A 26,274-nucleotide genomic window follows, 5' to 3' on the forward strand; every position below is an offset into this window, starting at 1 on the left:
CAAAAAGAGGATATTGTGGGGTATGAGATTGTTTGGTTCACACTCAGGATGGGATGGAGAAAGGAAACTCACAATGTGCTCTCTATATACATGTTGTATTGGATGTACAATGCAGCTTGGTGCTGGGAAGGCAGCATGGTTACAAGCGTGATGTAGAGAGAGCTGGTTGGTGAGGACGCTCAGAGGACAGCTTGTGGGTCGCCATGCTCGCCAGCGGGAGAGAGGACCGCCAGGCAGGCGGAGGAGCGAGGACCGCCAGGCAGGCGGAGGTGTTGCTGGCTGGTTGGTGTAGGTAGAAAGAGAGAGATCACCACGAGGTCAGGTCTTAAATAGCGGGGTTAGGCGTGGCTTAGCAGTTGACCCCCGCTCCGTGATGTATGGCGGCGCTGGTTGACCTAGACCACGAGGCATACACTGTGGAATTGGTGGGGTCGGCTAGGCAGCGACAAACAGCGTTTGTAGGGGAGAATTCCACTACAATATATAACATACTTAAAAGATAAAGAACGACAGGCAAGAATAAGATTATCAAAAATAAAACGCTTTAAGAACCTTAGCATTAATAACAAAAGAAAGATTTATATTGCCCTTGTCAAATCAATTATGGACTACCCACCCATCCCATTGAACACCCTTAGTAAAACGTGCATTAAAAGGTTACAAACAGTACAAAATATAGCCCTCAGATTTATATATAACATAAAATATACAGACCACATCAATAATGAACAGCTACACAAGAGAGCAAACCTCTTAGCAATCAATGTAGATATACACAACAAAGCTGTAAATATTTGGAAAAAAGTGACTGAACTTAACACAGAAACATATCAAAACTGGATAAATAATATAGACAACGAAGAATTCCAAGAACACAGTTGGTTTAAATCAGCCAGGAAGAAAGTAATTGAACCATCTCCTGCCCCAATATACATATAAAACATTAATAGAGAGAATAAAAGATGAGAGTGACCTACCAGCTCCACAAGAACCTGGCAGGCCTCTCCATACAGTGTACCTTTAGACTAACATAACTAATATTTAACATTTAACATTTAACATTGAACTAACATCTTAGTTTACCCTCCCAGCTACACAAGGACCTGGGCGGGCTCACTAACTCAAAAAAAAAAATAAATAAAATAATAATATTAATAATAATAATGTGATTACCCTCCCAGCTATATCAGCCAGGAAGAAGTAATTGAACCACCTCCTGCCTCAATATACACATTTCTACATAAAACATTACTAGAGGAATAAAGATGAGAGTGACCAACCAGCTCCACTAAGAACCTGGCAGGCCTCTCCATACAGTGTACCCTTAGACTAACACAACTAACACTTAACTAACACCTCAAAAAAAAAAAAAAAATGTGACTACCCTCCCAGTTACACAAGGACCTGGGCGGGCTCACTAACTCCAACAATAATAAAAATAATAATAATAAGCAGCATTATATAAATAAACCAATATTAATACAAAGGTCTGACGACCCAAGGGAGCAGAACAAAGATAAAACACCAATAAGAAAGATGAAGCGATCTGGTTGAGCCCAGATTCTTTCTACTCCTACTGTATTTCAGTTTCACCACTTTTCCTTCAACCCCTAATAATCTTCTTTCACCTCTTAACTAAAGACTTCGTATCGTATCGACCTCTCTCTTTCTACCTACACCAACCAGCCAGCAACACCTCCTCCTCCTCCGCCTGCCTGGCGGCCCTCGCTCCCGCCGGCGAGCATGGCGACCCACAAGCTGTCCACCTCTGAGCATCCTCACCAACCAGCTCTCTTCTTCTAGCTACTGCCGCAGGAAGCAACACCACCTCCTCCGCCGCTGCCTAGCGGCCCTGGCTCCCGCCGGCGAGCATGGCGACCCACAAGCTGTCCTCCTCTGAGGTACTTCACCTGTTATCACACTTCTTACTTGTTTGTACAGTGCTTCCTACACGGTGATTTTACTTCTTAAAACACTTTGTGTGTGAACCTCTGTCCTGCGTGATAGTGAGAAGTGATACCACCCTCAGTGTCAAGACCTGACTGAATTACTCAGAATAGGCAAACTGTACTACAAGCTCTGCCAATAAATTTGTTAAACTAAAAATTATTGAAACAGGATTGGTTGTTGTTGAGGCCACTTGAGGGAGGTACCGTTTTAGGCCAGCCGCCAGTGGCCGAGTGGCCCAGTAACTCCTCGCCCTCAACACAAACAACACTGTCACTCTGACACTGTTCTGCCAGGCGAAGTTGGTGACTCCAGCAAGAAACATTGGCAACTAGACGGAAAAAAAGTTCAAGAACATTCATACTAGTTACGGTAAAGGGGGTCCGACTAATTACCCAAATGTACCCGCAATGAAGTCAAATAATGGTCCTACATGAATAAATCGGGTTACCAATCACTTCTCGACTAGTATTTGGTGTCACAAAGTAAAAAAAAAAATGGAAAACGTAATTTAATTTGAGTTAATAGATCGAGTGCATGTATCGAACCTAACCTAACCTAACCTCGACTGGTATTTGGTGTCACGAAGTCACAAAAAATTGGTAAACTTAATTTAATCTGAGTTAATAGATCAAGTGCATGTACCTAACCTAACCTAATCTAATATAACCTAACCTAACCTAACACAACACAACTCAGATTAAATTAAGTTTACCAATTTTTTTTACTTTATGACACCAAATAATAATCGAGAAGTGATTCACAGCCCGATTTATTCATCTAGGACCATTATTTGACTTCATTCCGGCTATATTTGGGTACATTTGGGTAATTAGTCGGACTGGTAGATAACGGCTACCACCAGACGGTCCGACTAATTACCCAAGTGTACCCAAATATAGCCACAATGAAGCCAAATAATGGTCCTAGATGAATAAATCGGACTGCCAACCACTTCTTGACTAGTATTTGGTGTCACAAAGTCACAAAAAATTGGAAAACTTAATTTAAACTGAGTTAATAGAACGCGTGCTTGTACCGAGGGAGCGAGTAATTACCTGAATGAACCCAAATGTAGCCGCAATGAAGTCAAATGATGGTCCTTGAATAAATCGGGCTGTGAATCACTTCTCGATTATTATTTGGTGTCATAAAGTAAAAAAAAATTGGTAAACTTAATTTAATCTGAGTTGTGTTAGGTTAGGTTAGGTACATGCACTCGATCTATTAACTCAGATCAAATTAAGTTTACCAATTTTTTGTGACTTTGTGACACCAAATACTAGTCGAGAAGTGATTGGCAGTCCGATTTATTCATGTAGGACCATTATTTGACTTCATTGCGGCTACATTTGGGTACATTTGGGTACAGTAATTAGTTGGACCCCCACCAGAAGTTGTTAGTTGATTTTCTTTATTTTTGCTGTACTTATTGTTTTGATGGTTTAAGGACTGTGTACTGTATATTAAAAGAAACGACAACTTTCTGTATATCAACCTATCAACCTCAGTATTGGTAAGTTGTTTAAGACATAAATTAACACGATAATGCACAGAACCTAATAGAACCTGACCTAACATACCCATAGGTTGGGTACGTTAGGTCGGGTTCTATTAGGTTCTATGCAATGTCGTTTCCATTTTTGTGTTTAATATCATGATGTGTGCAGAAAAAATTTCAACCAATTTGAACAATTTCTTCTGGTAGTAGCCGTTATCTACACCTTTACCCTAGTTACTGACCATAACTATGACCAATAATAATTCAGATCACAAACTATAAAACAAATATGGATAATTGATAATAAGTCAAATGAACTCCGGTGTTACAAAATTTGGTAAATATGCATATTACAGCAACCAAGGAATTAAAAAAAAATATGGTTTTCTGATGGATTTTTGGGATTACTGTAGTTCAAAGCTGACCTTAGTTTTTGTCGGAAATCATTCATTTGTGATTTAGGCCCCCCCCCTCCCTATAACAATACCGGGAAGAGCGTGGGAATTCGGGGTTTTGGGTGAGGGAGAGCAAAAAAACGAGTGATTTGTGAATTATACAAAACATCCAAACTAAACCTTACCTAACCACCTGACTGGGGGCTCCGCTGCCGGACCCCCGGCGGTCCTAGCCGGGGGCGAAGGCCATATGCTAGGTAATAATCCAGAGTCACGTGGTCAGCTTCCACAATAAGATCAATAGCCGTTACAATATTTCTTACCTTACCCTGAGTCAGAGTCTGAGTCTGAGTCAGGGACAGGTGCTCTGATTTTATTCTTTTTAAAGTTCAATAACTTCATTGTTATAAATTTGCGACGGAAGTGTAAAAAAGAAATTGATATAGAAAAAAATAGTTCTATCAATTGAGTGAAGTAAATTTCCGGAATTCTTTGGTTGCTGTAATCTGCACAATGACCCAAAATTTCACTGCAGGTAAGTGGTGAAGCGATAAGTTAGAAGTAATAGAGAAGATGAAATTGACATCATCAAATATTGTAATAGGTTTGAAGTATTGTAAAGGCTTGATGCTTTGGGTAGAGTTAGGAATGAATAAACATTAATTAAAGACTAAATGAGAGTGGCAGGTTGTTGGTGTTACTTAAGTATACTATTTATTTTATTTATTTTTTAAACTTTTACTTGCCTCTCATCGGGTTTGATCTTAAGATGAATGTCTAGTGGATACTCTATACACTACGCTACAAATGTAAGAAGGTAATAAGTTGTCCAGTTTGTTTCTACTGAACAAAACAGGTTTTTTTTTCATAGTCCGGTTTCGGCAAGGTGGAGACGAATAACACCAGAAGGAGTTGTTTGATTTCGTTAATTTTTTCCACATGTTCTTCAGATGATAGTGAGTAATAAGTGATATGACATTGCACAGAACCTAACCTAACCATCCTAACCAAAGAAACCTACCTGACCTTATCAAACTTCCTTGCCGGAGGCTCCACTTCTGGACCCCCAAACAATAAAACAGAAAGAACTTACTTTGATATCTGGTACCATTGAAAGCAAGTAACTTATGGTACCTGTATAAATTAACAGACAATCACACCTCACAAGAATCTTTCTTTCACAGATAGGGAACATGTGGGCCACTCCAAGGATGAAGTATTTGTCTCGAAGCTTTGGGACATTGTGCCGGGTGAACGTTCAGTGTAGGAGTTTGGTAACCACTACCAACAGTGCACAAGTAATTGAACAGCATCAGTTTTACAATGAAGAACAGCAGAAACTCCAGAATGCCATCAAAAAGGTGAGGCTCTTGTCATGTTTGCTGATGGGTTCTGTTTGTAAGGTGTGGGAGGGGACAGGCTGTGTAGGAGAGAGAACATACAGTATTGTACAGTGATCCCTCGGTTAACGAAATTTTGATTAACGAATTACCTTCCATAAGAATCTTCAATTCGGTTAACAAAATTTTTACGAAATCATGTCAGCATGTTTTCGCTTGCTCACCAGCTGGGATATTAGTCCGCCAATACAGTAATCAGTTCTAGGGCTTAAATTCATTCCCATTTGAGTAACTATCAAGAAGGTTGTATTATTCAATAAATTTCCAAGTTTTATATTAAAAATTTTAGTCATTTTAACAATTATTTAACATAATTGCAGTACAGGAAACTGGTTTTTGGTGCACCAATCAGCCACTTGACTCGCCCAGCAAAGCGTCAGTTTGTATCTCTGGTCAGTGGAGGTAACATATTGCTTGTGGCTCTCTTGAACATAACTATTTTTATGTTTTTACAGTACAATTATTGGTCATTCTGAAATTTATTTTACATATTGACAATATAGAGTGCAGTGCAGTGTTGATTTAAAGAAAATAATCTTGAATTACACCTAGTGAACTTAAAATTTTATGGGTGAAATGACAGCATGAAGCATGGGGTGATTTCTCTTCAACTTCCTTCTCTTCTCCCTTCTCCTCCACCCCCACTTGTAGTTCCCATCATCATCAACCAGGACCCTTCTACATACACACCTCAAAGTAAGTGTACTTTACTGCATTTATTTTTACTTTGTGTGTAATTTTCGGTGAGCTGGAACCAATTACCCAAAATCCCATTGAAACAATGGTTTTCGGTTAACGAACGACCTTCAGGAACGAATTGTATTCGTTAACCGAGGGACCGCTGTATATAAATATGGATATCCATATCAGCAGGGAGGCACAACTGTTCAAAACAACAGCCAGCATATTACACTAACACAGATTGACTTATTTAAGCTCATAATACATTAGTTCAAGTAAATAATCATTCTTATGATATTCTTTCAGGAAATTCGATTGTTTTCTATTTAAAATGTTTTAATATAGATTCTAGAAGCCTTCAGAGCCACAGAGACAAGGTTCCCGAGTCACGACATATGTGTGTTGCGTATGTGACGTGGATGGCCTTGTGCAGTGTGATATGAAGTGGATGTGTACAGTATACCGTATGTACTTAGTACAGTACAGTACAGTTAAAAATTTTAAAATTTGATCTTTATGCAAGAAGTAAGGGTTTGAACTATATACACAGAGTATTTTTTATGGAAAAATTTCATTAATATTTACGGTGAAAGATGGCTGTACATGCTCGCGGTGAGCTCCTTCATCCTGGGCTTCTCTACTATACCTTAGATTCTTTCTTGATGTTGTTGCATGAAGAGCAGTTAAGATTTCTGCCTCAAAATAATGAGCTGAAAAATAACCATAACCTAACCCCCCTCCAAGCTCAACCTGCTAATTCTCACTGGTTCACAAAGAAATGTTTATTCCCTTTCTGTTTTGACCTAATGAGAATTGTTAATATTATTTTTTTTCACATTCTGTATACAGTATAGGTTTGTGTGTGCATATAACTACCACACACACACAAAAAAAAAAGAAAGTTAGGTTTATCTACCCAAAACTACAGCTCCAATGTTTTCATCATTGTTACAACAAGCTACTGGTACTGTACATTCTGGTGTGTGAGATGTTTTCTCATGATGTATAATAATATGTGCAGAAAATAGAAAAGCATAATGTGCACCTTTGTACGTATGAATTTTAGCCAAACCATTCAATTGGAAGTCCAGTTCTTGTGATTTGGCTTACATGAGTGTGACTTGCATTTATTAAATGAACATTTAGTAGTTTGATTATTATACATTTTAAACACCAAATAAAGAATTGAACACTAAAAAAAATTTTGGGGGGCTGGTTACATAATGCCCTCTTGCCATGGAAGCTGTTTGTTTATACTGTACCAGTTTTACTTACATAGTACAGTACTGGCTTAGCGAGGGCAACCTTTACCTGCTTCTATATGGATCTTTGAGTGCATATTTTGATTACACCTGTATTATCAGTCTTTTTCCAACAGCTCATTGATAAAGAGATCAACCCTCATGTAGATGAGTGGGAGACTGCTGGTATGTGGCCAGCACACAAGATAATGAAGTTGTTTGGTCAAGCAGGTTTTCTGGGAATCAACAAGCCTGTAGGTGAGTTTAGCACAGGTTGCTAAGATGGCCTTATGAAAGAGAAAGTTTATGAAACGATGTACTGTGTATTCTGTGTGAGAACACAAGAAACATAAAAAACTAGAGAAATATCCTCTGTCTTGAATACTGATACTGTACCTTTGTTTTCATTCTTGCTCTGGAAAAAACTAATAGTAATACATGCGTGCTCTTTGATACTGTGGGTATTAATGAAGTAACAGTGGAGAACCAGGTCAAAATCATTGGGCCTTGTTGGGAAAGAGGAACATCTTAGCATAACACATCTAGTAAGCCAGTTGATATAAATGAAGGACAATGATTAAAGAACAGTTTGTGTTGCTCTTTATTCCAGCCACTTTGCAATAGTTGAAAGCCTTTTATGAGTGTAAAAAAAAAAGAAGTTACACAATATTTCCTGATTCAGGATTTGACTGTTATTGACATACTGTATTCAGACAATGTAACTTGTGAACAAAAATACCATTATCCTTTACTATTTAATAGACTTATTAACTTGCTAGTTGTTGCATCCTGGACATGCTTCAGATATACTAACCACTGTACCTCAGATATAGGCCTACAACAATTTTCATGTTGAGTTAGATTTGTGTCTGTATATAACTGTTCATCACCAGCACTGAGAAGGCAAGTATGTGGCATAAATGACAGTACTGTACTGTATAAGTTCAGTTGTGTCTTGACTGTAAAGTTAGTTGAGATGCTGTCATGGACCATCGGGATGCTTTTCATGATAAAAGGGACAGGAACCTATCAGATTTGTACTACTAAATCCCCCCTGGCAGAGCCTACTTACTGTATTACCACATGACAATATTAAAGTTTTTAATGAGATAAATTGAATGCATCATGCAGTGTATTGAGATATTCAAATAAAATTTAGAAACTTGATATTTTCTTCAGAATATGGAGGTCTGGACTTAGACTACAAGTACCAGGCAGCCTTTAATGAGGCTCTCGGTGGCATCTGTGCCCCAGGTGTTGGCATGGGGATTGGGGTACAGACCGATTTAACTACTCCTGCTCTTGCAAGGTTGGTCATAGCCTTTGTCTTGCAGTATTAAAGGCTGACTTCTGCCAATGTTCAGGCTGACCCAAGTCATCTATTATCTAGGTCAATCATAACTTCTTGTAGGTACTGTATAATTCATGTCTTGTGTCTCAGTACACACCTTGGAGACTTGTGTCATATATCACATATGAGTCAGTACAGTGTTGACCTACTTAATTTTTGGTTTGCTGTTTACAGTATTTTAAAGCATTAACACGATCACATTTTATGATAATTATCTTTATAGCCAGTAGCCGGTGGGGGTCGGGTCTGGTCTGGAAAGTAATATTACCCGGTATGTGTTCAATTTTGCCAAAATATGCCATTGATGGCCCAAACAAACCAGCGAGCCATACACCTCAGTAGGGGAATGGACATTCTTTAATTACTTTACGGGATGATTTGTTAGGCTGAGAACTTAGTAGAGTATGAGCTAGGAAGGTGGAGGCGGAGATATCAACAGATACTTCTGGTGGATTAGCCAAGTGAGTTGCAGTGCAGCAATCAAGGAATGTGATGCCTGGAAATTCTCAACACACATTTTACTAAGGCTTGCACGTATCCTCCACTTGTCATTGTCATAAGTTTAGATAAATTCATTTACACTAAATTTTTATTTATTACTGTACTGTATTATTATTTTTATTTGTTTATTTGAACCTTTTGTTTTATTATGATGATTATTCTTGTTACAATGCTTATTTAGGCTTTTATAAAAGGTAGATCATTCAAAGGTAAGTTTTATGTACAGTACAGTATTGTCATTTGTGATCTTTGTGGGAAAACAAGGGGTGCCTTTGTACAATACAGGTGTATACATATACTGTACAGTATACCAGTGGTGTGATGGTCAGCATGCTCGCCTCGCAAGCGAGTGGATCCGGGTTCGATCCTCGGGCAGGGTGAAACTATGGGCAAGTTTCTTTACGCCATTTGCCTCTGTCTGCCAGCAGTAATTGGGATCCTGGATGTTAATCGATTTGCGGATCATATTCCGGGATAATGGTTAGCCAGTGCAGTTGGCGAGTTGTTCGGTCTTGTCAGACTATTCCTTGACACCGGGTCATGCAACTTGTTAACTCAGGGTGTGGTTGTTGTGTTGGTGACAGCTTATACACCTTAAACAAATTCACGCGTAGGTGGCCCTAGGGCCGGCCATCCTCATTACGCGAGGGGCAACCATTACTGTTCTTGACTACAGTACAATACTATATAAATACTATACACTACAGTATACAGTCGACCCTCGTTAATTCGGACTAATAGGGGGGGGGGAGGGTGTCCATTTTAGCTGATTGTCCGAATTAACCGATTTAGGGGTTAATATCGCATTGTATTTCAAAGTCATTGTTTTTGTCACGATTTTATCCCACTTTCCACTGTAATACGTAAGTAATTTCAGCAAAAATATTACATTTCCGTGAATGTATTATATCAAGCACAGTATGAATAGAATATCATTGCAATATAACAGTATTTTAACCGAAAACTGGTAAAAAAGCGAATAACATCTCAAGAACATCGAAAGCTTAGGTAAAGTCTTTTGCTTTCGTCATGTATTTTATCCTATTTTACATTGAAATACATCGTTTCAGCAAAACTACTATTTATTTCCGAGAATATATTCATTCAGGCGCAGTTTAGGTAAAATATACGTGTGATGTAACAGTTTTTTAACTGAAAACGATTCGAAAAACACGTGTACCGTCTAGCTGATTGTTACTCAACAGCTGGTGGTGCGTCAAGAGTCGTTGTAAACAATAGGAGGTTGAAGTAGATGACTGGGTATTATATTACGTGTGAAATATCGAAAAGGTTTTTATTCCCGGTATTTTTTGTAGATCAATGAGTACTGTGATACCGTATATGATATGATAAGTTAGCCTATGCTAAGAACTTCAACATAGACTACTGAAAACAGGTTGCAAGGTAATTTAGCCTATTGTAAGTTGGTGAGCTTCATTTGCTGAAGGAACTGCACAACTTTTCATTACTAATTGGTACATATTTTACATTTCCATTGTTTACTGGCAGTAAATGGTAAATATTTTTCATGTCTGAAGCTAAAAGTTGCATCCCCCCCTCCCACACTAGTGGTGGAGATGTTACATTTAACCAAAAAGATGCTGGTGTTTTATCCCAGCAGTGGGTGGACCAGCATTTTAGCTTAAGGTCCGCGTAGGTAATATTCCTAAAAAAAAAAAAAAAAAAAGTTCGTTCAGATTTTGTCCGAATTATCCGAAATCCGGATTAAAGGGGTCCGAATTAACGAGGGTCGACTGTATAATACTGAGGTACAGCATTATACTCTGCCATTATATTTATTTCGAAATTGCTAAACTCAATCTGCATATCTGACATTTTTTCTTTTATTAGGTAATTGCAATATACAGTATATGCTCTAGTATGTATGGCAGATTTTCCTTATGCCTCATCAAAAGTTACACTCGCACGAAATTAAATGGTCTTGGTTAAAGGAGTTGTCAGTCAGTATGATGGTGGACAGTGTAGACATATATTATATGGTGCTATATTTTCTTTACAGATTTGGGAGTGAATATTTAAAGCGCGAGTTCTTAGCGCCAAGTATTTCTGGGGACGTTGTATCTTGCCTGGGTGTGAGTGAGCCCGATGCTGGTTCTGACGTGGCCGGCTTACAGACATCGGCACGGCACCATGGAGAGGATTTAATTATAAATGGCCAGAAAATGTGGATAACCAATTCATGGCAAGCTGACTGGATATGTCTTCTGTTGAACACCTCTGCTGGGCCGCCCCATCTTAACAAGTCTCTTGTCTGTGTGCCAATGAAGACTCCAGGTGAGGCAGATGCAATTTAAATCACTCCCTTTATTATATATTTAATGTTTGATCACAAGTTTTCTTTCTTATCCATTTTGAAATGTTTGAAAATAATGGAATTTCAGGTACATTTTGTGTTTCCAAAATTCATCTGAAATTTTCTCCCAACTGAAAATTTTTGAGGTTTGAGTTGATCCTGCCCATCCGTCCGTAAAATTGGTTTTTGCATAATAATTAAAATTCTGTATTACATCCACATTTCATAAATCAGTTCTTTAAGTTGTTGTATACATCTGCTTTGTTCAGCTAGGTGCAGTTGCCTAGTGGCAGGAAAGGGCCAATGAAGAAATAGCTCCATCAAAGTGTTTCTATTACAAGAGCAACTTGATTTTCATGAATTCAAGTATCCCTCAATTATAACTCTGTGACATGTTTATTTTACCAACTAGAGCGAGCTGTCATTGGTCAGTATTCATATAGCGATGACTTGATTAATTATGCTTGATGGCATTTGATGGAATTCAGGAACATAATTCTGTGATTACAAGTGATACATGTAAGATTATTCTGTATTTGGACATTTCCTATGGTCTGGTATAAGAAAAATTTACTTACATTCATCAATTTTTTTTCTCCACATTTTACTGCATAAGATTTTGAGTTAAAGAAATTTGTATTTTTCTGCAGGAATCCATCTAACAAAGATGATTGATAAACTTGGAATGCGGAGCTCTGACACAGGACAAATATTCTTTGATGAAGTCCGAGTCCCAGCCAAAAATATTATAGGGGAGGAGGGCAAGGGCTTCACGTACCAGATGTTACAGGTAATGACAATAAAAATTTCATCTTGCAGAAAGGAATGTTTGTTTAGTATGTGTGAATGATTTTAAATAAAATATGATAGAGAAGGGAGGATGTAAATGTGTGTGGGTCTGTAGCAAAGTCATAGTCTTAAAGCATATAAGTCAAGTTTTGTTGTTACAGAGAAAATTGGGGACTCACCTCACGACTGAATGAGCCACCAAGTAAGTGAGACGGGTAGGGAGGATCGTGCATGTGTGGGAGGGGGAGGTGTCTGTATTTTTAACATTGGCAAAGACTTCTGTGATGATAGGAATCATAAATGTCATGAGAAGTGTGTGAAACCCCAAACAGTACTGTACTATACTTGAACAGTAGTAACCCTTACAGTCAAGAGGACATTCCTTGCACATTTAGAACACCAGTCAGTGCACCTTAGGACGTACCTGGTACATCCTGGTGAAATACTGCTCCGTGTCGTTTAGTTTGAAAAACAACGTAAACTTAAAATGGGACAATTTAAATTGAAATTTGATCCTTAATAAGTCAGTGATGGTAGGTCAAAATTACGTACGTAATTGAGAACAACATAAATAGAGGATTTACTATAGTTTCATTAGACTTGTTTACTTAGTTCCAGGGTGAGAGGATGGCCATGGCATTAAGTGGTCTGGAACCAATGAAGATGTGTATACAAGAGACCCTTGACTACATCCGGGAGAGGAAAGCGTTTGGTCAGCCACTGCTCAACAACCAGTACTTGCATTTCCGTCTTGCTGAGCTGGAGACAGAGCTCGAGTGTCTGAGGTCAATTATCTACAGGGCAGTTGGTGGGTGCAGTGTCCAAATACAGTAAACCCTCTATACTTTTGGTTTAGCAAATGTATACCTCTTCACCATGCCCCCCAACATCATGGGGCTGAAATTCATGGATCTTGGAGATGAAATAAGATTTATTGTAACCGTACATTAAGGGTAAAATTACATTCACTTCTCATTTACTAGTTTAGTATACAGTATACCACTTTCATATTTGCTAAAAATCATACTGTTCAGTGTTTACATTATTCATCATCCTTTATTACATTAAATTAAATTTCAATTTACCTCCATGACATGATTAGTACTGTATGTTGAATTCCACATTTGACATGAAAAATCTATAAATATTAAAGAACGACCACTTAAAATGCTGTTTTTTAGATTAGTACAGGGTGTATGAATTTTTTTGTTATATCACTACTAGATATATACTGGAAGTACAGTACAGTATCTCCATAATAGACAATAAACCAATCTTGGGTGATGATGATGATGGGAATTAGAATGGGGGTGGAGGAGAAGGAAGAAGAGAAGGCATTGGGGTGGAAGAGAAGTCACCCCATGGCACCATTTCACCCATAAAATTTTAGCTCTCTTGGTGTAATTCAAGATTATTTTCTTTATATCAACACGGCACTGCGTTATATATTGTCAATATGTAAAATATATTTCAAAATGACCAATAATTTGCTTGGAAACACAGAAAAAAAGCGTTTAGTTGAAGAGAGTCTAAAGCAAGATGTTACCTCCAGTGAAAACAGAGAAAGACTAACTCCTGTTTGCTGTGTTAAGAGGCTGGATGCCGTGCATTAAACTAGTCACTTTACCTTCAATTATGTTCAATAATTGTTAAAATGACTAAAAAATTGAATATTAAACTTTTAAAATTATTGAATAGTATAAACTTCTTGATATTTACTAAAATAGTAAGGAATTTAAGCCCTAGAACCGATTAATGTATTGGCGGACTGATACTAAAGCTGGTTGCCCGGTCAGTGCAAGCGAAAACATGTTGAGGTCGGTTCGTAAGAACTTCGTTAACCAATTTTTTTTCGTTAACCGAATTGAAGATCCTTAGAAGGCAGTTCGTTAATCGAAATTACGTTAACCGAGGTGTTCGTTAAAACGAGGTCACTGTATATATATATATATATATATATATATATATATATATATATATATATATATATATATATATATATATATATATATATATATATATATATATATATATATATATATATATATATATATATATATATATATATATATATATATATATATATATATATATATATAATACACTATATATGATACAGAAAATACAAATCAAGGTGTATATATACAGAGGAGGGTGAGACCAGGTCCACAATGGTCAGGTATTAGGTAATGACCTTACTAATCTTTAAATAGCACACAACGGTTGGTGTTCAGGTCAGATGGTCAAGTGACCCGGCCTTCTCACCTGATCACAAATACCTAATACCTGACCATTGTGGACCTGGTCTCACCCTCCTCTGTATATATACACCTTGATTTGTATTACTCTCTCTAGTCTGTACTCACCCCTGAAGATGTGAATTACACGAAAGCGCTTGGGAACTTCGTGTTTTCTTCTTTCCTTGTGGTTATCAGCATATATATATATATATATATATATATATATATATATATATATATATATATATATATATATATATATATATATATATATATATATATATATATATATATATATATATATATACACACATAGATATATATTTGCATATATATATATATATATATATATATATATATATATATATATATATATATATATATATACATATATATATATACACACACACACACACAGTATTACCCCGCCTAACGCGGTTTCACTTAACGCGTTTTATCATATACGTGTGCCTCGCCAGAGCTGAACTTTCACTTAACACGGATTTTTTCCACATATACGCGGTGAGTGTCCGGCTCGAGACGCTATTTTTAGATTTGCCCCACCCGCCACCCTGCCTGACTGCCTGTTTTAGCTCATAAAATTCATACAAATTACCCGGCCAGAATATAATTTACATTGCTGGAATTCTTATAATTTGGTGATCATTTTGAATATAAACATCATATATTTTGCATTAGACATACAAATTTTAGATAAAATTTTTTCTCAGAGTAACTATGTTATCTTTTGTGCAAAATATATGACATTTATATTCAAAATATTCCTGGTCTTACAAGGAATCCAGCAATGTCAATTATATTATCCTAACTTTAGTTTGAGGTATTATTTATTAAAATTTAGTGGTTATCCCACACATCTCCTTGGGACGGTTGGTGGGGGGTGGGGGGGAGGGAGGGACCGACCGACCATCTGTTACCCCGTGAAGAATTATTATTTTTTTTTATTAACTGAAGATATTTGTTTTAGCTCATAAAATTCATACAAATTACCCGGTCTGAATATAATTTACATTGCTGGAATTCTTATAATTTGATGATCATTTTGAATATAAACATCATATATTTTGCATTAGACATACAAATTTTAGATAAAATTTTTCTCAAATTAACTATGTTATCTTTTGTGCAAAATATATGACATTTATATTCAAAATATTCCTGGTCTTACAAGGAATCCAGCAATGTCAATTATATAATCCTAACTTTAATCTGAGGTATTATTTAATACTAAATGTTAAAAACCCTGGAAGGGAGGATTGGTGGGGGGTGGGGGGGAGGGTTGGGACTGACCGCGCGGTTGGAAGAGGGGGCGAGGCAAGGTGGGGTACTTTGATTGACAGATGGTGTCGTGAAGATTATTTTTTTTTTTATTAACTGAAGATATTTGTTTTAGCTCATAAAATTCATACAAATTACCCGGTCAGAATATAATTTACATTGCTGGAATTCTTATAATTTGGTGATCATTTTGAATATAAACATCATATATTTTGCATTAAACATACAAATTTTAGATAAAAATTTTTCTCTAGGTAACTATGTTATCTTTTGTGCAAAATATATGACATTTATATTCAAAATATTCCTGGTCTTACAAGGAATCCAGCAATGTCAATTGTATTATCCTAACTTTAGTTTGAGGTATTATTTATTAAAATTTAGTGGTTTTCCCCCAAAAATTTCTCTGAGAGGGAAGAGCCGGCAGTGTAGTGTGAGAGGGGGAGGGAGTTGAGTCCATTATTTGAATGGACATTAACTTGGCGACTGTATTTCTCTATTTCTCTTAAGTATTAATTGTGTGCATGTACCATCATAAAATTAAGATGTTATTTTACTACAACATAGGTATGTGCCTTCAAAAAGTGGAGTTTGGGGGTCGGGCCGGTTTCTATTGGAATTAATCCCATATGTTCTGTTGTTCACTTAACGCGGATTTCACTTACAGGACCCTCTGGGTTCAATTGACCGCGTTAAGTGGGTACAACTGTATATATATATATATATATATATATATATATATATATATATATATATATATATATATATATATATATATATATATATATATATATATATATATATATATATATATATATATATATATATATATATATATATATATATATATATATATATATATATATATATATATATATATATATATATATATATATATATATATATATATATATATATATAAATAAATAAATAAATAAATACTGTATAATGTTGCATAGATCTGGGTCACTGAGCATTGACTTTATGGCTGGATTTTGCTGCGGTCACACCCAGTCTGTGTTACTCACGGGAAAATGGTGATTCTTTCACAATTTTTCTCGTAGGTTTTAATTTTTTGCATACATAAAGTTTTTCTGAAAGAGAGAGAAATATATGATACTGTAGAAACTGGTAAAAAAATAATGTTTTTTGTATGTCATAATGGATGGTTGGCGATTTATGTTTTTAAAACTTTTACGGAGGCTTTCTGAAACACAAATTTCGCACACTCATTACTGTCACACACAATGCCTCAAACCATTATCACCATTATCAAACATAAGTGAAAAGCACAACACTTTCTATAGATTGTTTTGATCTACAGTTACACTACAGTAGACCCTTGCCATGATTCGCGGTCAGCAGATGGTGGTTAGCTTGCATGCCTTTTCCCGCACTACGAGTCGCCTCACGCAGCATCTCGTGTTTTACACTCAAAACTTTAGTGTTTCTGTGTGAAATGGTCCCTAAATGACTGCCTAGTGTCAGTGCTAGTGATGTTAGTGGAGTGAAATGTAAAAGGTAGAAGTCAGTGATGACCCTGACAAAGAAAGTTTTATTATTAGATAAGTTAAAAGGGGGGATGAGTGCTGCTGCAGCTGGTCAGTTGTTTGGTATAGGCATACAGTAGTGCACTAAGGGAGTAATATAAGTTGCTATATTTTCGGGTTTGCCAATTCGCGCCACATCTTGGAACCTATCCCTCTCGAATGTGAAGGGTCTACTGTAGTCATTGTGCTAAACCTTTACCACATCCTCCCCTTTGTTCAGTCATACATAGAACATAACCCCCTTTTTGCCCATTGAACTATAGTTTCTAATTTTTTTGTTTTGTATTTTCAAGAACTTAATTCCTGTGAATACAAAGGGTCTTCTGTACTGCATTTTTTGTTTACTTATTGTAATAGATTTTATCAAACTGATTTGCCATTATTAACAAGAAATTAATGGCTAATCTTTATTGTTTTATTGGTATTTCTTACAAACATGTTATAGTTTTATTTTATAGTATTGTATACTGAATGGGATAGACTCACGAGTAAATGTTTTAATCATTAGTTATTTTTTCACAGAGCTGTATGTGCACGGTGAAGATATAACTAGACTGGCTTCTATGTGCAAGTTGAAAGTTGGTCGTTTAACACGTGAGGTGGCGGATTCCTGCCTTCAGATGTGGGGAGGAATGGGCTTCACTAATGAGGTTTGTCACAAAATAGTGTCACATTAAGATCCGGCCATTGCCAGAGGGCGTAACATGTTTATTGCCTGGTTACTCTACATGGATAAATTTTTTGTACTGCTATCATCATTCTTACCTAGTTGAAAATTCACTCCCATTTGATCTGGTTGTTATAAATACCAGTGAGGCCTAGAGCGTGTTCACACTGAGGCCGGAATAGGACATATTCTGATGTACATTGTCCTTCAGTTTCGTCTGGAAAAATGGAATAGGAATACAAGTATAACCCATAATCCTGTGTGGGAGTGTCAACGGCTCGCCCAGAATTTGAAGTAATGCAGCGGATTATTCTTTGTCCATTTTTCAGACAAAACTAGCGGACAATTTGTCAGATTCCGGCCTCAGTGTGAACGTACCCTTACAGTCACTGGGAGAAAACTAAAGTGCTTGAGTCATGGATTTTAAACTCCTCTAGCCATAATTGGAAGTTCATACTGTGACCCTTCCATCTCCTACAATAACACCAGACCAAAATGAACTCCCCTTAGTCTTAGGCAGTGCTGCTGTTGGTGCTTTCATGTGGATTAACCCTACAGGGTAAGTAATATTCTTATACAGGTACTCCTCGACTTATGACCACCTGGACATATGACCGCTGCAGTCGTATAAAATATTTTTCAAATTACGTATTTTCGAGTCCCGACGTTAGTGATCGCGCTGTGTACTGACAAAATTTTTGTTTGTAATTCCTTTTAAAATGGCTGGCAAGCATAAAAGTGAGAGTTCTCGTGGTGCTGAGAAGAAAAAGAGACAACATACGTATTGTGTCGGAAAAAGGGTAGTCTGGCGGTCGGCCTCCAGGTGTATTGTTAACCCCTTGCTTCACCTACATCTATTGAGGATAAAATCTTTCACCTACAAATTGACAATAACACATTTGTTGGATGAAAATGGATGGAGGTAACAAAACTTGAAAGCGGTTGTGCAAACACAAGCACTCACACATGCCTCGCTTGCGCATCGAACTGCGCATCAGCCCTCGACGTCATCACACGAGTGAGCTGTTTTCATTGGCCGGGATTTTTCAGCCATCAAAGCTCGTTTTTTATTGGCCCGCACCACCACAGCTAGGGTAGAAGGGGACTTTCAGGAAGCGTCCCTCTACCCCGGCTCCCTGCAGTTGTGATAACCGTGGCTTGTGCACGGGAACCAAGGATTACTCTATTTTTGTGTGTACCCCATTGTTGTCCGTGATGGCTGAGGCCCCTCCCAACATGCCCCCACCACCAGCCCCCATACCTGGACCTGCCGCTCAGAGGCAAATATAGAAGAGGAAGACGCTGACGTATGCCGAGAAATTGGAGGTGGTGAAGCAAATTGATGGCAGCAAATCGAAGCGGGCAGTGGCCCTCACTTACAGCATCAATGAGTCCACAATTAGGGGGATATACAAGATGAAGGATCATATTGTCAAGCACATGGAACTAGCCCAAACCAACGCATTAGCCCAAGCCCGCATGAGTCCTAATCAGTTGCTCACGAAGACTGAACAACTTTTGGTATGGTACGTTCAGAAGCAAGGAAGGAGAAACATGGCCGTCGAGACCAGAGATTTGATGGATACCTCCAAACAACTTTACCAGAAGCTTACTAGGAAGTGGCAAACCCACCTGCATTCAACGCTTCTAAAGGTTGGATCTAGAACTTCAAGTCACGACACCAAGCAAGGAGTGTGAAGATTTCAGGTGAGGCTGCAAGTGGCGACCGTGCCAGTGCCAGGGTATATCCTCAAATCCTACGGGACATCATCACAACAGGCCAGTACAACCAGGACCAAATCTTTAATGTGGACGAGACGGGGTTCAATTGGAAGGTCATGCCTAAGAGGACATTCATCACCAAGTCGTCAGCCAAGGTCCGCGGCAGGAAGGCAATTAAGGAGCGTTTCACTGTCTTGTTCACCACTAATGCTACGGGATCATGCAGGATGAAACCGACAGTTATCCATCGAGCAAAGAAGCCCAGTGCCTACAAATGACAAGATATGATGAGGCTTAATGTGAACTGGCTTACAAGCAAGAAGGCCTGGATGTCAGGGAAGCTGTCACTGGATTGGTTTAACAACTTCTTCGTTCCCGAGGTCCAGGCCTTTTGTGAGGCACAAAACATCTGCTTCAACATTCTCTTGTTGCTAGATAACGCTCCTGGCCATTCTCCTCTACTACGATCAGCACATCCGAACATACGAGTGGAATTTCTACCCCCTAATACGACATCTCTCATCCATCCGATGGACATGGAAATAATCTCGTGTGTCAAGGATGCTTACTCCCGTAAACAATTCAGGAGGATGCGCTTTGCAACTGAGAACGAAAATGCTGTGCAGATGCTGGTCAACAATGAGGAAGAGGAGGAGGAGGAGGGAGGGGGGGACATAGAAAGAGACGGAGCAGCAAGTCAAGCAGTACTGACGGGCATTTAACGTCAAGGAAGCGATCGACTTAATTGTTGAGTGTTGGGATGCCGTGACGCCAGCGATCATAAACCACACCTGGAGAAATGTGTTAGAGGGTTTGCCTGAGGACCGACGACAGGAAGTGCCAGGGGAGCTGCAGTCTGTCCAGGCAGAGGTTGAGTTGGCGGCAGAGGAGGTAAAGCGTGTGGCAGGACGAGGGTTCGACGAGACGACAGAGGATGACGTACAGGCTATGTTGGAACCTGTTATGCCTACAGCTGAGGATATTATGGAGGAAGACAGACGGAACAGAGAAGACAGCCCAGAAACACAACCCGCTGCACAGCCCATGTCAAAAGTCAGGGAGATCATTGAGTTGAGTGAACAGTTGAAACACCTCATCGAACAGCACCCTCCCCTGGCCGGCGACAGTGAAAGTGTCCGGTATCATAGGCGGAGCACTCCAGCCTTATGTTGACCAGCTAAACCATCACCACAACGCATTGCGCCAGAGACAAATTACGGACTTCTTTCGTCAACAACAACAGCCACCTCAGCCACCTGTAATGCCTCAAGCTGGCTTCGAGGGTTTTCAAGAGGATGATGAATTACTCAAAGACTTAGTGCCGGGTGGGGACCTTTAACTCTACTCTCTGGCCTCGGAATCCCTTCCCTCAAGACCAGCTCAATTCTGTAAGTTCAGTAACGTACCCAGTAACATATGTATTCTTCCTTATTGTACCATTTTCATCACTGTAATAAACCTAGCCAAGCCTATGTGTGTTTCTGATACTTACCATAACATTGTCTATATCTTCAGTGGGTCTAAATGGTCGTAAAATGGGAAATTTGGGGTTGGGTCTTGGGTGCCTGGAACCAATTAGAATAAATCCCATAGGTTCTGTAATTTCGTAATCGCGTTTTTCGTTATCACGCACTCGGCGCGGTCCCAATTAGGCGTTATAAGAGTAAGGAGGTACTGTATTGGCATTAAAAAAAACACAGAAACCACTTGATATAATGTCAACTTGAAACTGCATGCATGTGGTGGATTGATTCTAGAATTTGACAATTTGATATACCTGTATTGCAGAAGATAACAAGTACAGTATAGTACATTAGTACTGTAATTACTAAATGGACATGCACTCCATTAGACCAGCCTGTACAGAACAGCCTTACATCTAATCTCCCTCTTTTGAGGCTGATGGGTGTATAAGCAGGGATGGTGATTATAGAATCCACCCCCACCTGTTTTATGGGGTATTAGACATGATGGACCACTCTCCCATTCTGGGCATCGGTAGTAGCAGGAGCTACCTGGTTACTGGCCCAGTGAGAAGATGGGATTTCAGGATCAGTTAATTTTTATGATCTTGTATAATGATTTAAATTATGTGGATTTTTTTATTTAATTATTATCCCTAAGAACTACTGTACACTGAAACACAGTACAGAATGTTTCATTTAATTTAAATTTTTTTTTAAATTAGATCCTGGTGAGCCGCCTATGTCGTGACCTGCGACTATTCTCCATAGGGGGTGGCGCTGATGAAGTTATGCTCACCATCATTTGTAAATTTATGGGAACTCTTCCTGTTCCTCCAAAGAAGAACAAAAAGTTTATAACATAAGAACATCACAGCACAGATCTAGTTATTTATGGTTGAGCAGTTTAGAGGAGGGTAATGGAATCATCCCCTGAAAACCTGGGATGTAAGTTAGCAGTAAATAGAAAGTTTTGATTTTGCTTCACCTTTGGGGTGAGAAATTATTATGCCAAATGTTTGGACATGAGATTATTATACAGTACAGTCAACCCTCACTTTACGCGGTTAATTCAACCCACAGGGTACCGCGGAAAGTGAGAAATGCGTAAAGTGAACAACATAACATATGGGATTAATTGAAATAGAGACCGGGCCGACCCCCAAACTCCACTTTTTGACGACACACAACTATGTTGTAGTAAAAATATTATCTTCACTTTATGATGGTATGCACACACAATTAATAATTAAGAGAAATATCAATAATATTAGGTTTTTTAACACTTACATTAGTAGAGAAAAGATGGCTGGGCACACGGGGATGGGGGGTTGGTTTCGAGGCAGAGGGCAGATTATTGGCCCTCACCTGTATCACTTGTATCAATTGTATCACTATCCACCACAGAGGCTTGCAGGGCCTCTTTGTCAAACCCCTCAAAGTCCATATAAGTCCATATCCTCACTATAATTATCACTATCACTGACTTGGGCTGGCTGTGGTGGGTGGCGGGTGAAGAACTCGGTAATGTTTTGATGACTGGGCGACCTTGTGCGCACCCTGCTCGCGCCGCTTACACAACATGGCGGATGGCGGGAGAGATGGCGGGAGGTTTGGATAAAAAAATGGCGCGGCTCGCCAGCTGCTCTCCGCGTAAAGGGGTACACGCACCGCGGAATGTGAGCATTCCTGTTTCGGCAGGGTACCGCGTAAACGTGGAAACGCGGAATGTGGGACCGCGTAAAGCGAGGGTTGACTGTATAAGAATAAATTCAGTACAGAGTTTGTATCAAGAAATTGGGGACATCAAATATGTACAAGTATGTAATAAGTTCTGTAAAAAAAAGTTTTAAGTGCAATAAAAAGTGCCAAATAGTTTTAAGATTTTCATGATTTTTATGAATATCAAAAGGTGGATAACCTCCCTAAATTTTTTAGCGTGTACCACTTGCCTTAATGTCTCTGGTTTTTATAATGACAAGATATTTTCATACTTTTCATGTTCTGGTACTGTGTTAGTGTAAGGGTAAATTGGTAGATTGGGATATTAATGCGAGGAAATATTCATAATTCTTGGTAAATTATGAGATACTGTATTGTACAGTGCATATCTTGTCACATAAACATAGCCTTACCTTCAGTACCACAAACTTACTCATTATGTTTTCAATGGTTATGCAGTACTGTACAGTACAGGTACTGTACTTGAAGTATAGAATTACAAATACTGTAGCATACTAGACATGAAAAGATTACTGCTATGGAAGGTTTTCATATTACAGCACAGTAATGGACGAGTTGACGGTTCTGGGTAAACACAAGAAATACACTCTGCCACGTTCGTAGAGTGATACGGTATATATAATTTGTAATAAAAGTTTAAAGTCCTGCTATAATAGTCGAGATAAGTTTATTTCTCTAGAAACAGGGCCGTCATTTGCAATGCCGTCACTAGTTTCAAGCTCAATGCTACAGTCGGAGGTAGTAGAAAGGATGGCCTCTTCAGACCCCAAATGCCATATTCAAGTAAGTTTTAAGGGTGTTTTTTTATGGTCTAAGTCATGGACATTTCGTAAGTGAAGAAATGTGCCGTGAAGAGCAGCTTCAAACATAAGTTGGATGAATAAATGGGACTGCCCAGTATGGGCCAATAGGCCCGCTGCAGATTCCTTCATTCTTATGTTCTTTTGGACATAAAAAACTCCCATGTTCACACCAGCTCAGCTGTCATGTACTCTTACCTGGTAGACTTTCTCTTTTTTTTTCAGTGCATTTACAGAGTATATCAGTACTAGATGGAGATACGAGTAAATTTAGAAGTAATGACATTGTCTGGACTTTTTGAGAATGCCTGGTGCTAGTTAACATGACAACATAGTGCTGTTATTGTTTTGATGATTCGCTTATGAACCACTAGGATATATCATCATTTATATTAATTAATGGGTAAAATTTTACTTTAACTACCATAATTATTTTGATGCTTAGATTTGAGATGGGCTATACAGTATTGGGTAAATTTTAAGTTTTGGTCATCCCTGTACTTAGACATGCAGACTTGTGTTTTTTTCTGATAGTTTGCGATGTGTTATGAACGATTTATACCTTCATTTTTATTGGAAATCACTAGTTTTTAGTTACTACCCCCACCCGTCCTTACCCTAACCTAACCCAACCTAAGATCTGTATTTTCTTATGCAATGGAAAAATTTTTGCAACAGAAATCCTTTAGAGATAATTTGTCTTATTGTTTTAAGTACTTAATCCCATAGTTAGAATATTAAGATTCCCCAGTTGACCAAAACCAAAATAATACCAATATTGTTTGGAATGTTTATACACTGGTCCCTCGGTTAACGAACATAATTCGTTAACCAAAAATTTCGTTAACCGAATCCATTGTTTCAATAGGATATTGTGCAATTGATTCCAGCTCACAGAAAAGTACATACAAGGTAAAAAAAAAAATGCAGTTAAGTACACTTACTTTGAGGTGTGTATGTAGAAGGTTCCTGGTTGATGATGATGATGATGGGAATTAGAAGTGGGGGTGGAGGAGAAGGGAGAAGTGAAGGAAGTGGGGATGGAGGAGAAATCACCTTTCAGGGGACCCATGCTTGATGCAGTAATTTCTCCAATAAAATTTTAAATCGACACTGCACTGTGCTATACTGTATATATATTATCAATATGTTAACTAAAGTTCAGAATGACCAATAATTTCAATGAAAAATGCAAAAATATTCAATACACCAACAAAATAGATGCTCTCTCCACTGTTTTCAAAGCTCAACTGAGCCTTGTGACCAACTCATGCATCTGATGGGTGCACAACAAACTAGTTCCCTGTACTGCATATCTTATCAATTTGTTGAATAAATGTTAAAATGACTAATAATTTTAATATAAAACATGCAAAAATATTAAAGAGCACAACTTTATTGATCAGTTGATGCTCACAACAAAACGTGATTTTCGTAAGGATTTTGTTAATCGAATTTTTGTTTGTTAACCGAATTGAAGATTCTTATGGAAGGTAATTGGTTAACCGAACCGTTCGTTAACCGAGGGACCACTGTACTATGAAATTTGTTATATGGACAGCTAATATCCATTGAATTAGTTAATGTGCTTAGTAATATTTATATATTCAAAATAGTAGTACGGTGTTGCACAGTAAAACACAATTAATTATCTAATAATATTTATTTACAGAGCCGATCAGCCGAGAAGGTTGGAAAACTACAGCTGGCTGCCTCCCGCTGGGAAGCTTGCCCCAACCACTGACATCACAACCAATCAAAGAGCTTTTCGCAGTCACGTGACTTTTTAGGAACTTTAACCCTTATTTTTTTACACTTTTTGGCCCATTTTATTTAAAAATATCATTACAGGCACCCCCAGCGTTACGGAAGGGTTCCGTTCCTGGAAAATTGACCGTATCGTGAAATTCCGTAACGCGAAACCTATTTTCCCATTGACTTCCATTACAAAACTGGAGATGCGATCCTAAGGAATTTTTTCGGCCCCCAAAAAGTCATTCAAGCACTTTTATTAATGAAAATAAACATTTATAAACACATACAATACAGTTCATTAAAAAGTTTATGATATACCTTCTTAAAACACCAATTTAGGGGTTAATATTGCATAATATTGCATTATACATCTATGTGTATGTTTATTTGAGTGCCCCGTCATAGGAGTCCGTTTTCTCTCACTTCAGGACGCCTGAGTCGTCCGTTTTCTCTTAATCTTAGTGTGTACTGTACCAGAGACTTTTTTATTTCCAAGTAGTGACACAGAAAATGATATTGCAACTGGGGTTGCAATTGTTGAGGCAACTTAGGTATGTCTGATTACAGTTGGAATATTCAAGATCCATTGTGAGTGATGTTTAAAGCTTCAACTGTCTTTATGGTTGGTAAAACTTGTCAAGTCTGTCAGTCTGAATGGCATGTGTGAGGCCTTGTGTTTGTTAAAATTTACCCCAATTTCCGTAAGGGCGGATTTATGGGCCGTACCGCGAAATTATTGGTCATAATTTACAAATTCCGTAAGAGCGAAATTCCGTAACCCGGGCTTCCGTAACGCGGGGGAAGCCTGTACCACAGTGAATTTAAGTGTTTTCTTTACCCATTGACCTGCCATCTTACGAAAAAATTCCGACCGTCAACTCGTCCATTCTTTGGTATGTAGTGTACAGTATAGTA

At 38.1% G+C, this 26,274-nt stretch overlaps 1 protein-coding gene across 6 annotated transcripts; it reads left to right on the forward strand.

Annotated features, from left to right (window-relative positions):
* Positions 1 to 1,841: 1,841 nt before the first annotated feature.
* Positions 1,842 to 25,464, forward strand: LOC121874232 (probable acyl-CoA dehydrogenase 6). 6 transcript variants are annotated; one of them, XM_042378301.1, is made up of 10 exons: positions 1,842 to 1,901; positions 2,119 to 2,319; positions 5,028 to 5,204; positions 7,303 to 7,423; positions 8,345 to 8,474; positions 11,038 to 11,312; positions 11,982 to 12,121; positions 12,733 to 12,928; positions 17,732 to 17,859; positions 21,787 to 22,215. In XM_042378301.1, the coding sequence occupies exons 3-10, from the start codon at positions 5,037 to 5,039 to the stop codon at positions 21,925 to 21,927; spliced, it is 1,299 nt and encodes a 432-aa protein (XP_042234235.1). In that variant the 5' UTR covers positions 1,842 to 1,901; positions 2,119 to 2,319; positions 5,028 to 5,036; the 3' UTR covers positions 21,928 to 22,215. The 6 variants fall into 6 exon arrangements, with proteins under 6 accessions (XP_042234235.1, XP_042234233.1, XP_042234234.1 ...); XM_042378299.1 differs by having other exon boundaries at positions 2,119 to 2,294; positions 5,026 to 5,204; XM_042378300.1 differs by having other exon boundaries at positions 2,119 to 2,291; positions 5,024 to 5,204.
* Positions 25,465 to 26,274: the final 810 nt, after the last annotated feature.

This window comes from Homarus americanus, unplaced genomic scaffold (assembly GCF_018991925.1).
Source record: "Homarus americanus isolate GMGI-L3 unplaced genomic scaffold, GMGI_Hamer_2.0 scaffold49667, whole genome shotgun sequence".
NCBI lineage: Eukaryota > Metazoa > Arthropoda > Malacostraca > Decapoda > Nephropidae > Homarus > Homarus americanus.

Bases quoted from the DNA above. Each gene is read 5' to 3' on its own strand.
- LOC121874232 (XM_042378298.1), top strand. From the start codon at position 1,872: ATGGCGACCCACAAGCTGTCCTCCTCTGAG. The intron at 12,929-17,731 runs GTGGGTGCAGTG...ATTTTTTCACAG, and splicing joins AATTATCTACAGGGCAGTTG to AGCTGTATGTGCACGGTGAA. The intron at 17,860-21,786 runs GTTTGTCACAAA...TTTTTAAATTAG, and splicing joins GAATGGGCTTCACTAATGAG to ATCCTGGTGAGCCGCCTATG.